Below are 14,076 nucleotides of genomic sequence, written 5' to 3'. Positions count from 1 at the left end.
GAGAGAGAGAGAGAGAGAGAGAGAGAGAGAGAGAGAGAGAGAGAGATAGAGAGAGAGAGAGAGAGAGAGAGAGAGAGAGAGAGAGAGAGAGAGAGAGAGAGAGACACCTTGCATATCACATAAGAAAACTTAGAATTAATCCTATAAGCTGCTGAGAGTTGAAAAATTTTGAGCAGGAGAGCTTCAAACAGAAATATATTAGACTACAGAGTCAGAAGAGAAATATAGTCCCTTATTAGGCTTATTAGAAATAGCAACCCTTCACTCCAGAGAAGTCCCCACCTTTGGTACCACAGCCACCCATATCTCGCGGCTCTGAACATCCTCCAGAACCAAAGACCTCTTCCTCATGGTATCCAGCAGGGCCACAGGGGGATGGTTCAATATCTAGGTGATGAGGCTCAGATTCACGACAGCCAGGAGAACAAGGACAAGAAGGTGGGAACGGGCATGGTTTGGGGCCGTTGCAAGGACTGCTAGGGCCACGTGGTTCAATATGCGGCGGCTCGGGATGAGGGCAAGACTCTGGATAGGGCTCTAAACAGGGACGTGGTGCAGGACACGGCTCAGGCCGGGGTGCAGGACGCGGCTCAGGCTGGGGTGCAGGGCATGGTTCAGGGCGCGGTTGCCAGCATGAGCGTGGAGATGGGAGTGGACATGGTCTCAGTCGTCGTTCTGGGGGTGAACATGAACCTTGGAGTGGACGTGGCTGTGAGCAGGGAGCGCTACAAGAATATTGTGTACTAGAGCCCTGGCACGTACGTCTGATGGGAGGAATCTGAACAGGCTGCCTCCTTGGGGGGACCTGAGCGGGACAGTTGGGAGAGGAAATTTCTACCCGGTATTTGGGTCCACATCTCTGGGAAGACCCTGAAGCTGGACCCCGAGGAGGGCAGCTATCATAGCAAGGCTGAGATTGGCGTGGAGGAGTACAGTAAGAATAGGTGGGCTGAGATCTGCGTGGAGGGGAGCAGCTCCGATAGGCTGGCCGAGACATGCGTGGAGGGCTATATGGAGGGGAGCAGCTCCTATAGGCAGGCCGAGATACGCGTGGAGAAGGACACCAAGTATAAGTAGACTGAGATCTGCGTGGAGGAGAGCAGCTCCGATAGGCCGGCCGAGACGTGCGTGGGGGAGTACAATAAGTATAACTAGGTTGAGACCTGCGTGGTGGGGAGCAGCTCTGATAAGCAGGCCGAGAAACGCGTGGAGGAGTGCAGTAAGTATAACTAGGCTGAGACCTGCGTGGAGGGGAGCAGCTCCGATAGGCCGGCTGAGACACGCGTGAAGGGCCACATGGAGGGGAGCAGCTGCGGTAGGCCGGCCGAGATGTGCGCGGAGGGGTGCAGCTGACATAGGAAGGTTGAGGTCGGCGTGGAGGAGAACAGCTGCGATAAGAAGGCTGAGAGGGGCGTGCAGGTAGACATCTGCGATAAGATCGCTGATGCTGATTTTGAGGGGAACAGCCGCTGTAAGATGCTTGGTATTGGCTCTGAAGGGCACCACCACCATAGTACTGAGACTGACGTTGAGAGGTACAACTGGTATAATACCCCTGTGCCTGGCGCTGAGGGGCACTGCTGCTATAATATCCCTGAGTCTGGCATTGAGGGTAGTATTCTACGTAAGTCTGAACTGGCTGAGAAACCGCCACAGGCACATAGGTCTCAACAGGGCATGGAACTTGCACATAGTAAGTTTCAGTACAGCTAGCTGGAGAGCACTGTATATAGGAGGTCTGAACAGGACGTGCAACTTGGCATTCTACATAGGATTCCTGGGCCTGGCATGGGGCCTGGCACTGAACATAGTATATCTGGGGCTGACTTGAGGCTTGACCATTTCCTGCATATATATTAGACTGGCATAGGAACTGGCCTCCTGTAGATGAAGTCTGAGATTGGCTTACAACTTGACCCTTTGCAGAGCAAGTCTGAGAAGTTTGTACTTCACCCAAGGCCTGGCCTTTTATGGGGACAAAGGATGGGGAGGGGGTAAAAGAAGACCCTTTCACGCAGCATTCTTGGAGTGGCAGGCAGGGCTGCTTCTGCTGCTGGTCACACATGATTCTGACTGCAGATGATAGGGCTCTGTGGATAGAGAGATTAGAGATTAGTTTGGGAGGTTAGGGGAGGAGAAGGAATCCCAGAGTCAGAGATAAAATTCAGAGCAGGAGGGGCCTTGAGGGTTCAAACCCCACATCTTACAAATGGTTAAACTAAGGGCCAGGGAGGTTAAGCAATGGCTCATATAGATCATGGGGCTACCAAAGAGCAGGGCAGGAATTTGAACACCAGTTGTCTGGATCCAAATCCAGCGTGCTTGTCACCACACTACAGCTCCTGGGGGCTGGTTAGAGGCAGGAACATAGATACATCCACACAGACACTCACCCTATCACAAAACTGCTACTAAAAGGGACCTAAAGCCAAATGTCACTCACTGGGCTGCAATATGCCTTTTGCACCACAAAAATACTTTCAGAAGTCAACTTAAAAGGATTTTTTTAGTTATTGGCCATTGTACACAACACTTTGGGCTGGCCCAAACTGGAGCACTTTGGAATTTGTATTCTCTGTGGAATGATTCGCCTCCGTGAAAGGGAATACTGGAAAGATGAAGTCACACACAGGCATGCACACACCTACAAACTGTGTTGACGTACTGCCAAAACCACCAGTTAAGAAGTGAAGAATCTAGTCAGAGTTACTTGGCACCATGCACGCAATAGCTGGTTACCACCCAAGCAAAACATTTGTGTTGTGGTAGATTTGTTTTTAAACAAAACTTTTTTATTTTTCAGAGAAAAACTTAATTTAATTCAAATCGTCCAATATATATAGACACAGGGGCAGCTAGGTAGCGCAGTGAATAGAGCATTGGCCCTGACGTCAGGAGGACCTGAGTTCAAATCCGACCTCAGACACTTGACATACTAGCCATGTGACCTTGGGCAAGTCACTTAACCCCAATTGCCTTGCCTTCCCCCCCCCTCCAAAAAAAAGGCCAAAAAAAAAAGCAAACCAATAAATACAGACACAAAGTGGAAAGAGGAATTGATTTGGAGTCAGAGAAGCTAAATTCAAATACTGAATCTTCCACTTAATACCTATGTGACCTTGGGCAAGTCAATTCATCTCTAGGTCTTGGCTTCAGCATCTATAAAATGAGGAAGGTTGAGATCATCTCTAAAGTCCCTTCCAGCTCTAGCTGAATAATCCTCCATATATACCAACTTTGCCAATAACCCTTTCCTTGCCTGCTACTAGCAGTAAATCCCAATTTGCACCAGGATAGAAGGAAAGGTTGACTGACCTTAGGGTTTTTGTTTGTTTGTTTTTTGCCTTGGACCCCACCCCCATGGAATGAGACTAAGAGAATAAAAAGCAAGGAGGAACTGGACACTTTGGGCCCTGATGTATAAGCTAGACACAAATTCATTATTAGATTTCTCCTTTGCCTTATAAATACAGTGGATATGTTTCTACACAGGCAAGCATTCCAGATCTACATCTATGTAGACCCCCCTGGCCTGCCCTCCTTCAAACCATCTCACAAAAACAAGCAAATAAAAAAGTCACACAGAGGCAGAAAAGGCAATCATCTATTTTAGAGACTCTGGGAAAACCTCCTCTGCTTATTAATCTACCAAATCCTCCCACCTTTCTCCTGATTCCTGAAACTCTTTTGCCAAGGGGCCCAAGTCCTTCCTAGAAAAAAATGCCATTCTCCCAAAGAGAGATGGCACTCTGGTCAATTCACCTCAATACTCCAAAGAGGACCTATGATTTCATGAATACAGATGTATTCCCCACCCAGGCAGGCAGCAACCCCACCCCTACCAGCAGGTAGATGATTTTCAGTAGCCATTGTGGTCAATAGCTATTGTCCCATGGCCCAGTCTGGTGATGAGTCTCTTCAAACTTAATACACCCACTTTTCAGACAAGAGACAGTCTGTCACAAGGCAGATTGCTTAGAGTTGTCCCAATTTGATAGCACTCCCAATGTCTTGTTCTCACTTGGCACAGCCTATTATAATCCAGGGTCGCCTCCACCACTACAATGAAACCTTAGAGGAAGGTTTTAGTGGAGGAACTAATTTATTCCCAAATATAAATCAAATCAATCCATCACTGCTTTGCCAAAGACCACCTTGGTTTTACACACTAATCACGGACGCTTCCACACACATGCACACCTTCCATCATGCCCCTCTGCACTGCCCTCTTCTCTCCAACCCCCAACAGGTCCTCTTCTTGGTGCTCTTCCTTTCTTTCTCTGTCCCCATGGCTCCCAACAGTTTCTCTGCTCTGACTCCTTGCCACCTGTATCTACCCCTCCACAACCAAACCCCTTGTCCAGTCTCAAAGTCTTACCTTCCTTGATGCTATTGTGATCACTCTGGCTGAGGAGCCTTGGCCTGGGAGCTGATTTATAGAGTTGCAGAGTCTGACTTGGACCATGAGACAATTTATTGGCATCTGCTCCTCTCACGAGGTGGCAGCTGAAGTCCTGGTGACAAGGACTGACATTCCATTGGCTGGTTCCCTCCCTGTATACACATGGGTGTGTCTGAACTCACTACTGAGACTTCTGGAATAGGAAGGCACTGTTGTTTCCCTCGTCCTTCTTCATCTTACATGAGTTTCCTCCATTCCTGGAAGTCCTAGGAGGTTACAAACTGGTTGGAGATTACAAAATTCTCCCATTCTCCATGTTCTTCCACTCCCCACACACAAACACATATAATTCCAGAAGTCCCATTCTCCCTCCTATGGGATTTAACAGACTTTAGTAATCAACCAACTCCCAAATAATGACTGAGTGCCTACTATGTGTGAGGCTAGTGTGCTAGATGTTGTGTCTAAGCCCTTCAACTCCAGTCCTATAACTGATCACTTATTCTAAAACGGATTCCTGAAATAATTCCAAATTAGTGCAGTGTTTCCATTTGAGTGTGAGCTCCTTGAGAACTTTTTATCTTAGTTCATTTCATTGTCTTTCTTTGTATCCTTAGGGCTTAGCATAATGCCTAGTACACAGTAGGTGTTTAATAAATGTTAGTTGACTGATACACTTGATTCTCTGTGGCCTATGCTTGCGTGGGCATGTGCAGCAGGACACATCCAGACCTGTGCATATTAATTGGGTCTGAGTAGGGCATATGTGGCACATAGAATGTCCAAGGAGAAGTCCTTAGGCTTTGAACCAGTGACATAGTCCTTTGTATTCACATTAGCATATAAAAAGCACTCATGAAGAAAGCTTTTCAGACCCAGAAAATGTCCCACTCCGTGGGGGCTACATTTGCTATCCCCTGTGTGTCATCTCTGTGGGGGAGGAAAGGAGATAAAAAACTGTCTAACAGTTCCATAAGACTCATGATGAAAAATGTCATCCATGTACAGAGAAAGAACTGATAGAGTCTGAATGCAGATTGAAGCAAACTATTTTCACTTTATTGCTTTTGTGGGTTTTTTTTCCTTTTGGCCTGTTTCTTCTTTTACAACCTGATTAATATGGAAATATGTTTTAAATGATTGCAAATATATAATCTATATCAAATTGCTTACCATCTTAGGGAGGAGAGAGTGAAGGGAGCAGGGAAAAAATTTAGACCTCAAAATTTTTTAAATGAATGCAAAATATTGTCTTTTGAAAATGAATACTAAAAAATTGTCAACTGGAAAAAATAAAATATGAATTATTAATTAAATAATTTAATTTAAATTAATTAAATGTAAATAAAGTAAAATATAAATAAAAAATAAAATTCCATTTTTAAAAAGACTGTCTTAGTGCTCAAATGAACCAGAGCCAGAGTTATAACTTGTTGAAAGTTTTCTGACCTTGTTTTCTGACCCTGTGTTTGTAAGCTGTGTAAACTGCAGTGGACAAAGGGCTGGACTTGGAGAAGAGCTGAGTTTGGATCCTGCCTTAGACAATTTAGTTACCATTTGATCCTAGGCAAACCATTTCATTTTTCCTGTCCTGTTTCTTTGTCTGTAAAATGAGGACAATAATAACTCCTACTACACAGGGTTGTTATAAGGATCATATGCGATAACATTTCTACAATGCTTTTCAAACCTTAAAGTGTTATACAAATTCTAGCTATTTATTGTAATTTCCTTGCCTACTGAGACCCAAGGTCAGCTGTTTACATCCCCCCACTACCTGAGATTAGATGTGAGGTACTGTAACTGTCTACCATATTGTGTATCCCCTATAGTGTACGTTTGGCATCACATGTGGTGTGAGATGGGGAGCAGACAAAGAAGGAATGAGAAACTACTTCTAGGACTACATGGCCCCATCACAATGTGAATCACTAAATTTCAATGGCTAGGGAAAATATGGTTTCATTTTAGGTGCTAATTCCCTGGAGAAAAAAGTGATGGAAGGCGGTAGTAGACAAAGCCCAGGGACTAAGAAACTTTGCAACTCCTGCCATTTTCTGGTTCTTGGAACTTCATTAGGGAAAAAAGAAGGGAGAAGGAATGGAGGAGGCAGAGGTAACCTTCAGAGGAACAATGGGGAGAAGCATCTCTCATACCATTTCATTGACCTTCATAGGGAAATAGTCCTCAGTTTTCTGAAACCAATCCCAAACCTTGAAACAGAGGACTCTTCCTTCTCTAACATGAAATCATGGAAGCCTAGAATTGTGAATGGCTTAAAGAGTTGAGGTTAGGGTGAAACATTTTCAAAATGAGGAGAAAAACGACTTTCTTTTTCTCTTCGGAATGCTTGGTATGCTGTATTCTTTTTATGTAGACTCCAGGCCTTTCCCCAAGGATTTTCTTTGTTCTAAGGAGTCTGGAAACTAAATAACTCTTTTAAATCCATTGTTTTGTGACCATTAACTAAGGTCTAGTTCCTCTTAAATGATATTCTTTCACACACGTATGCATGCATATGTATATATTCCTATGGGATGTAATAGGTTTAATTTTCTGACATATTATGGATACATAGATCTATATCCATCTATCCATGAATCTGTATGTGTGTATACATATACGTGTATGTATATATGTGTATGCATGTATACATATATATATGAATGAAGGAAATGGCAGACCATTCCAGTATCTTTGCCAAGAAAACCCCAAAATGGTGTCACAAAGAGTGAGACACGATTAAAACAACTGAACAGTTTGTGTTAGACTGGTCTCTGTTAGAGTTTGCATGCCAAGAAAATCACAAATTCCCTTACCAACAAAATTACAAGCAATGATTTGAATAACCATATTCGGCTGGAAATATTTAAATATATGGTGATATAGTATATAGAAAACACATAAGAGATTGAGAACAAAAGGAGATGGAAAGGAATCTATGTATGCATAGTTCAATGACCAACCACAATTCCAGAAGACCAATAATGGAAGTGTGCTGCCCACCTTCTATGGACTTAGGATGCAAAAAGAGACATACTTTTTTTTACATGGTAAATGAGGGAATGTGTTTTGTTTGACTACACGTTTTTGTTACAAGAGTTTTTTTCTTTTTTCCTTTTTCCAATAGGGTTCAGGTAGGAGGAAGATTAAAATAGATTTGGGGGGTTTTAATTTTTTTAAAGAAGGTTATGTGTGTATACATGATAGATATGCAATGTGATAAATATGTTGTCATAGTTTTAAACATAAAGATATGTCTTGCAATAGAAATAGAAATGAAGGTAGAATTAAAAAACACTATATAGAGAGACCCCTAGAGACAGAAAGATAGAGATCGTGATTTATAGATAAATATAGAATGCTAGTAATATAGATAAAGAGAAAATAATACAGAAAATACAACAGAAAAGGGGAGTACCAGAGAGAGACAGAGGGAGAGACAAAACAGAGAATGACAAAGAGAGAGAGGAAAGGGGAAAGAGTGAGAGTGAAAAACAGACAAAAATAGAGAGGCAGTAAGAAAAGAGAAAAAAGAGGAGAAATAAAGAGAGAAAAACAGAGAAGAGCTAGAAAGATAGAAACAGAGGAAAAAACAGAGAGAAAGAGAGGGAGAAGAGACAGAGACAAAGAGAAATGGAACTCTGTATTTAGATCCTGCTCTGGTCCATTGCAAGTACTGCTTCCCCAGTGACACCCCTGAGTATTTTAGCTTCCTGAGATGTCCTTTGCTCTTGACTTTCCATCAGTGCTAACAGTCTGCAAAGTTTGTATTCAAAACCAGATCATACAGCTTGCGTTGTTTTCTTGGTTTCCTGTATAAACTTGTTTTCCTATCCAGATTTAAAGTCTCAAATCAGAAACCTTCTACAATGATAATAATAATGATGATAACAGTAGCATATATTTTGCAAAGATTTGCATGCACACACGTGTGTAGATATATTACATATGTATAATCTATATACATACATATACAAATTCGTGTGTGTAATAAGGTATCATGTGGCAACAAGACTGAGTTCAAATCTGGTCCCAGACACTTACTAACTGTTGGATGTTGGGCAAGTCACTTAATCTGTCTGCCTCAGTTTCCTCATCTCTAAAATGGGGATAATAGAATCTACCACCCAGAGAGCTCTTATGAGAATAAAATATGAATGTGCATGTGTTGTGTGTATAATGTCTATCTAGTACATAATAAGTATCTAATAAATGTTTGTTAATTGATTAATTGTTAGGAACTGTCGAGACCCATCACTAGTAATCCTGGCACTTGGGATAAACATTTTATCAGATCTAGGGCTAGCTGCATGAAAGACAAACTCTGTTAATCAGGGTGGAATAGAGGGAAGGAGGATATAATGAGGGAGGAGAAGAGACCTTTAAAATCTTTTCCCTTAGAGCTCACCCCCACCCCCACCCCAGACACAAAGACCAGTTTGAGGAGAGAGTTAAGAGCTTGCCCCATAGTGCAGGGGCGAAGATCTGAGACTCCAGGACATCATGAAGCCACAGCTGGAGAGGTTACCACTGGAACAAGTTGGGGGCAGACTTTGGAGAAGTTCACCTAAGGTGCCGCGTCTCAGGGGAAGGAAATGTGATGCCATTCGGTAGCTTCCCGTTTTAATTGATTATTCTTGCCAATGAGGTACTAACTCAATTGTTTCAGCCTATTAGAGGAGAACAAGAGCTATCAACACTCACTCTCTTTCTGCATTGAAGCAAAATCCCTATTGCCCTCTCCTAGTTACAGCACTGTCTGCAGCCCTCAAGGAGCTTACCTTCTCTGTGAGAGCACAAGATCAATGTAGTTAAACAGAACACACATAGAACAATGTCAGGCTGACAATACCATTCTGTGGCACACACTATAGGTATCAGAGAAGCTCAGAGAAAGGTTGGTCAGGGTGCGCTGAGGTAGCTAAGGAGGACATGTCAAAAAATCTCTTCTTAATGTAAACTCTTGGGGCAGTGACTTTGAGGGCAATTTTATCTTAATCTTTGCATATCCAGCACCTGGGACAGCACCTGGCCCATAGTAAAGGACCATTAATCCATTGATGATAGAGACGACAATGATTAGTACTATAAGTGTGCCTTATCGTATTATAATAGATGGAATCCCAGGAATATTTGTTTAGATTGAATTTTTGTGAGTTAAATAACATTTTCCTGTTCATTTCCATTACTTATAAAATTAGAGCTGTGCTCCCACAGGAAGGATAGAGATCCCAAGACTAAATTTTAATAATCACACTGAAGAATGCACTAGACCTTCCTTGTTATGTATTTACTCCAAACTCTCCGATAGACTGAGACCTGGGAAAGATTGTAATTTAGAAAGGTCAAGGTCACTCACTGTATCTGGGGCCATCTCCAGTCATCTAAACCTTTGTCTTGACACTAGATTTAGATGACTCTGGAGGAGAGAATGATGCTGATGACTTTGCCTAGCTCTGCCTCATGTAAATCCATTTCACACACAAGGCAAAATATCACCTTCGTGATGTCATTAGTCATCTTTGAAATGAAGGATGAACTACAACTCCAAACTTAAGTAGAAAATTATAATTTTTAGATGGAATAGTATTACCCCAATTAGTGAGTAAATTATTTTAAATAAGCTTCCCTTCCTTTGACCATACATGATATTTTGTATCTCTTATACTCTTATTATACCTCATTCTTCATCATATTTACTCTAAATTTATCCTAGAACATTACATATTTATATGTTACATCTCCTTGCTAGACAGCAGGTATGATGAGGGCAGAGTTGATGCCTTAATTATATTAGTCAGTACCTATGAGAGTATTCTACACTTAGTAGGCATATTATAAAGGCTACTTGAATGAAAGAATTGATGAATGAATGAATCTCATTAGCTTAGGCATGTTAAATCATATGTGAGTGATTATATTCTTTTAGGCATACAAAAGTCTCATAGAAAGTGATCATTTTTTTCTATACATCCGCTATGTTTCCTGGTGAACCCAGAAGTCCCTAAGTAAAGAATTTTCATTGTAGGTGATTGGAAAAGGGAGCAGGGGAGGATTAGGAACAAGAAGGAAGAATCCTGGGAAGACTATAGTCTCCTGGTTGCATACTCAGTCTTACATCAATGGGCAATGGGAATCGGATTCACAGTCTTTTACACAATGGATGACAAAGGGGAAACCATGGAATCTGTGTTGGACACCTAGTGCCATCACTAATTTCTGTGTGACCTTGAGCAACTATCTGAATTTCAGTTCTCTTATCTGTAAAATAAAAGTATTAGATTAGTTGATCTCTAAGGAGTCTCCCAGCTCTGGTAGTCTATTAATTCACTTTGTCCCCTAGGATTGACCTTCAACAAAATGGCGAAGTTGGTGATACTTATCTTTCCTTCTTTTGGGTGAGGGGAAGGGGGAAGGGGGAAGGCAAGGCAATTGGGGTTGATTTGCCCAAGGTCACACAGGACACTTATCTTTCTTGAACTCCCACCCCCCATCTCTCTTTCTGTGCCCTTCTCTGTCTTCCCCTTTCATGGCACTTCATGAAAGTATACATAGAGGGATAGCTAGGTAATGAAGTGGAAAGAGCATTAGGCCTGGAGTCAGAAGGACTTCAATTCAGATCTTGTTTCAGGCTCTTAGCTGTGTGACCCTGGGCAAGTTTTTAACTTTGATTGCCTCCCTCCCCACCCCCCAAAAATGATAATAAAAAATTAAAAAGAAAAAAAAGTATATTTGGAGAAGTGGGATGGCATAGTGGGTGGGATGACAGTGGCTACAGCATCGGTCTCAAGGACAGAAAGATCTGCGTTCAAGACCTACCTCTGACACATATTGTCTGTGCCATCCTGGGCAAATCATTTAAAATCTCAATGCTTTAGGGCCTTGGTGTCAAACTCAAATTAAAATCAGGCAACTTAACTCCACATAAGGACACTTTCTGGCTGCATATTGTCTTAGCTTTAAAGTGTAATATTATCTATGTTTTATTGCATTTGGATTTGGTGGATTCAGGAGCATTGGGGGTTACTGGCAGCTGTGTATTTGATTCATCTGCTCTAGGCCCTTCTGCAAAATTATAGATGGCAGAGAAGTGCCAACCTGAATTGGTAAAGGAGTTTCTTCCTCTTTGAGTTTCTTATACAGATATACCTCACTTTATTGCACTTCACAGATATTGTGTTTTATACAAATTGAAAGTTTGTGGCAACTCTGCATTTAGCAAGTGTATCAGTGCCATTTTTCCAACAGCATGTGCTCACACTGTGTCTCTGTGTCACATTTTGGCCATTCTCACCGCATTTCATACTTTTTCCTTATTAGTTATAATATCTGTTATGGTGATCTGTGATCAGTAATCTTTGATGTTAGCATCGTAATTGTTTTGGAGCACCATGAACCATGCCCATATAAGAGGGCAAACTTAATCCATAAATGTTATGTGTTCTGACTGCTCCACCAAACAGTCATTCCCCATTTCTCTCTCTCTCCTCTGACCTCCCTATACTCTGAGACACAACACTATTGAAATTAGGTCAGTTAATAACCCTACAATAACCTCTAAATGTTCAAGTGAAAGGAAAAGTCAATCAATAAGGCAAACTTCATTGTTGTCACATTTTAAGAAATTGCCATAGCCATCCTATGCTTCAGCATCCACAATCCTGATCAGTCAGCAGCCACCACCATCCTGGCAAGACCCTCCACCAGTAAAAAGATTATGACTTACTGAAAAGTCCCAGATGGTGGTTAGCATTTTTGTTAGCAATAAAGTATTTTTAATTAAGGCATGCACATTGGGTTTTTTTTTATATAGTACTATTGCACACTTAATAGACTTCAGTATAGAGTAAACATAACTTTTTTTTTGGCTGTGGGAAAGGCAGGGTAATTGGGGTTAAGTGACTTGCCCAAGGTCAACGGCTAATAAGTGTTAAGTGTTTGTCTGTGGTCAGGTTTGAACTTGGGTCCTCCTGACTCTGGAGCCAGTGCTCTATTCACTGTGCCACCTAGCCACCCTGTAAACATAACTTTTATATGCACTGGGAAACCAAAAGATTCCTGTGACTCACTTCACTGCAATACTCCCTTTATTGCCACGATCTGGAACCAAACCCACAACGTCTCTAAGGTACATCTGTACTAGTGAAAACACAGGTCAAGAGGGGAGAAAAGACATCAAAACAGAGTACAAGTATAAGACACCTTGCAAATGCCAGGAATTGCTATTGTCATCATTTATTCATTCATTATTCATCCAACAAATATTTAGTAGGAACTTATTTTTCAGTGCCGTCAACTATACACCTGAGAGGAATGAAAAGATGAATCATTTATGAAGAGTGCTTTGAAGCTTGTAAGGAGTGAACTGCATTATTTGACCCTCACAAACAACCTTGTGAGGCAAGTGTGGATATTAGTATATCTCTTCTGCAGATAAGAAAACTAAGTTTCAATTAATGATAAATAGCCCTTACACAGTAAGGGATTTATTGTTGTTCCATCATTTCAGTCATGTCTGACTCTTTGTGACCCCACTTGGGGTTTTCTTGGAAGAGATCTTGGAGTGGTTTGTCATTTCCTTCTCCAGCTCATTTCACAGATAAGGAAATTGAGGCAAACAGGGCTGAGTGACTCACCCAGGGTCACACAGCTAATAAATGGTCTGAGACTGAATTTGAACTCAGGTCTTTGACTTTAAGCCCAATGCTCTAACCACTGTCCTTAGGATTTGCAAAGTGCTAAATATTGCATCTCAGTTAATCCTTACAACCCTACAAAACAGTCATTATTATTATCCCCATTGATAGATGAAAAAAAATGAGGTTCAGAGAAAGAATTAAGTGACTTGTCTAAGATCATACATCTAGTAAGGAAGGGTCTGCAGTAGAATTTGAACCCAATTCTTTCTGAATCATGGTCCATTGCCTTATCCTCCATGTCACACGCACTGTTTCTTGTAAGACACAGTCACAAGCTTCAAAGAAGTCAGTCTAGTTATCTAAGTATTAAAGCATGTACACAATTAAATTCAATGCAATGTGAAATGATGCAATGATCATAGCTAGCATTTATCTAGCACTTTAAGGTTTGCAAAACATCTTACAAATCTGATCTCATTTGAATATCGATAACAACCCTGGGAGGTAGGTACAGTATGATATCCATTTTCCAGATGAGGAAATAGAGAGAGCGGAGGTTAAGTGACTTGCCTAGGCTCACATAGCTAGTAAATATCTAAGGCTGGATTTGAACTCAGGTCTACCCTGACTGTAGGTCTTGGGCTTTATCCACTGTGTCACCTAGCTGTCTTTAAAAGGATTTGAGAGAATATTACTTCTCAGGGTATGTGAAAATCAAAGAATCTAGGAAAGCATTCTTTAGCAGGTAGCTTTGAAACTGGGTTTGGAAGGATTTCTGTAGTCAATGGTTAGGGATTGAGGAAAGGCCATTTCAAACACAGGACACTGAGTGTGAAAAGATATGGAGACAGAACATTTAATACATGTTTGCATAGGGTGATAGAATTATAGAATCTCTGAGTTCAAAGGAATCTCTGTGCCTGAATATTTATGTGATGTTTTAAGGTTTGCAAAGCTCTAGCATATGATCCTTACAACCCCCCTAGGATGTTGGTAATATTATTATCCCCATTTTGTAGATTTGGAAGCTGA

At 41.6% G+C, this 14,076-nt stretch overlaps 1 protein-coding gene and 1 pseudogene across 1 annotated transcript; one reads left to right on the top strand and one right to left on the bottom strand.

The window, feature by feature from the left end:
- LOC138153746 (heat shock cognate 71 kDa protein pseudogene) overlaps positions 1-14,076 on the top strand; it is a 572,612-nt pseudogene that overhangs the window by 434,635 nt on the left and 123,901 nt on the right.
- Positions 22-4,537, bottom strand: KPRP (keratinocyte proline rich protein). The gene is made up of 2 exons (XM_069078200.1): positions 4,379-4,537; positions 22-2,090 (listed from the first exon to the last, which is right to left on the bottom strand). Exon 2 carries the CDS (start codon positions 2,063-2,065, stop codon positions 245-247), a length of 1,821 nt encoding a protein of 606 aa, XP_068934301.1. The 5' UTR covers positions 2,066-2,090; positions 4,379-4,537; the 3' UTR covers positions 22-244.

Source organism: Petaurus breviceps, unplaced genomic scaffold, assembly GCF_028583685.1.
Source record: "Petaurus breviceps papuanus isolate PSGF00001 unplaced genomic scaffold, PetGlider_PUasm1.0 91023, whole genome shotgun sequence".
Lineage (NCBI taxonomy): Eukaryota > Metazoa > Chordata > Mammalia > Diprotodontia > Petauridae > Petaurus > Petaurus breviceps.
The sequence above is the reverse complement of the archived record's forward strand: the minus strand, read 5'-3'. Positions and strand labels throughout refer to the sequence as shown.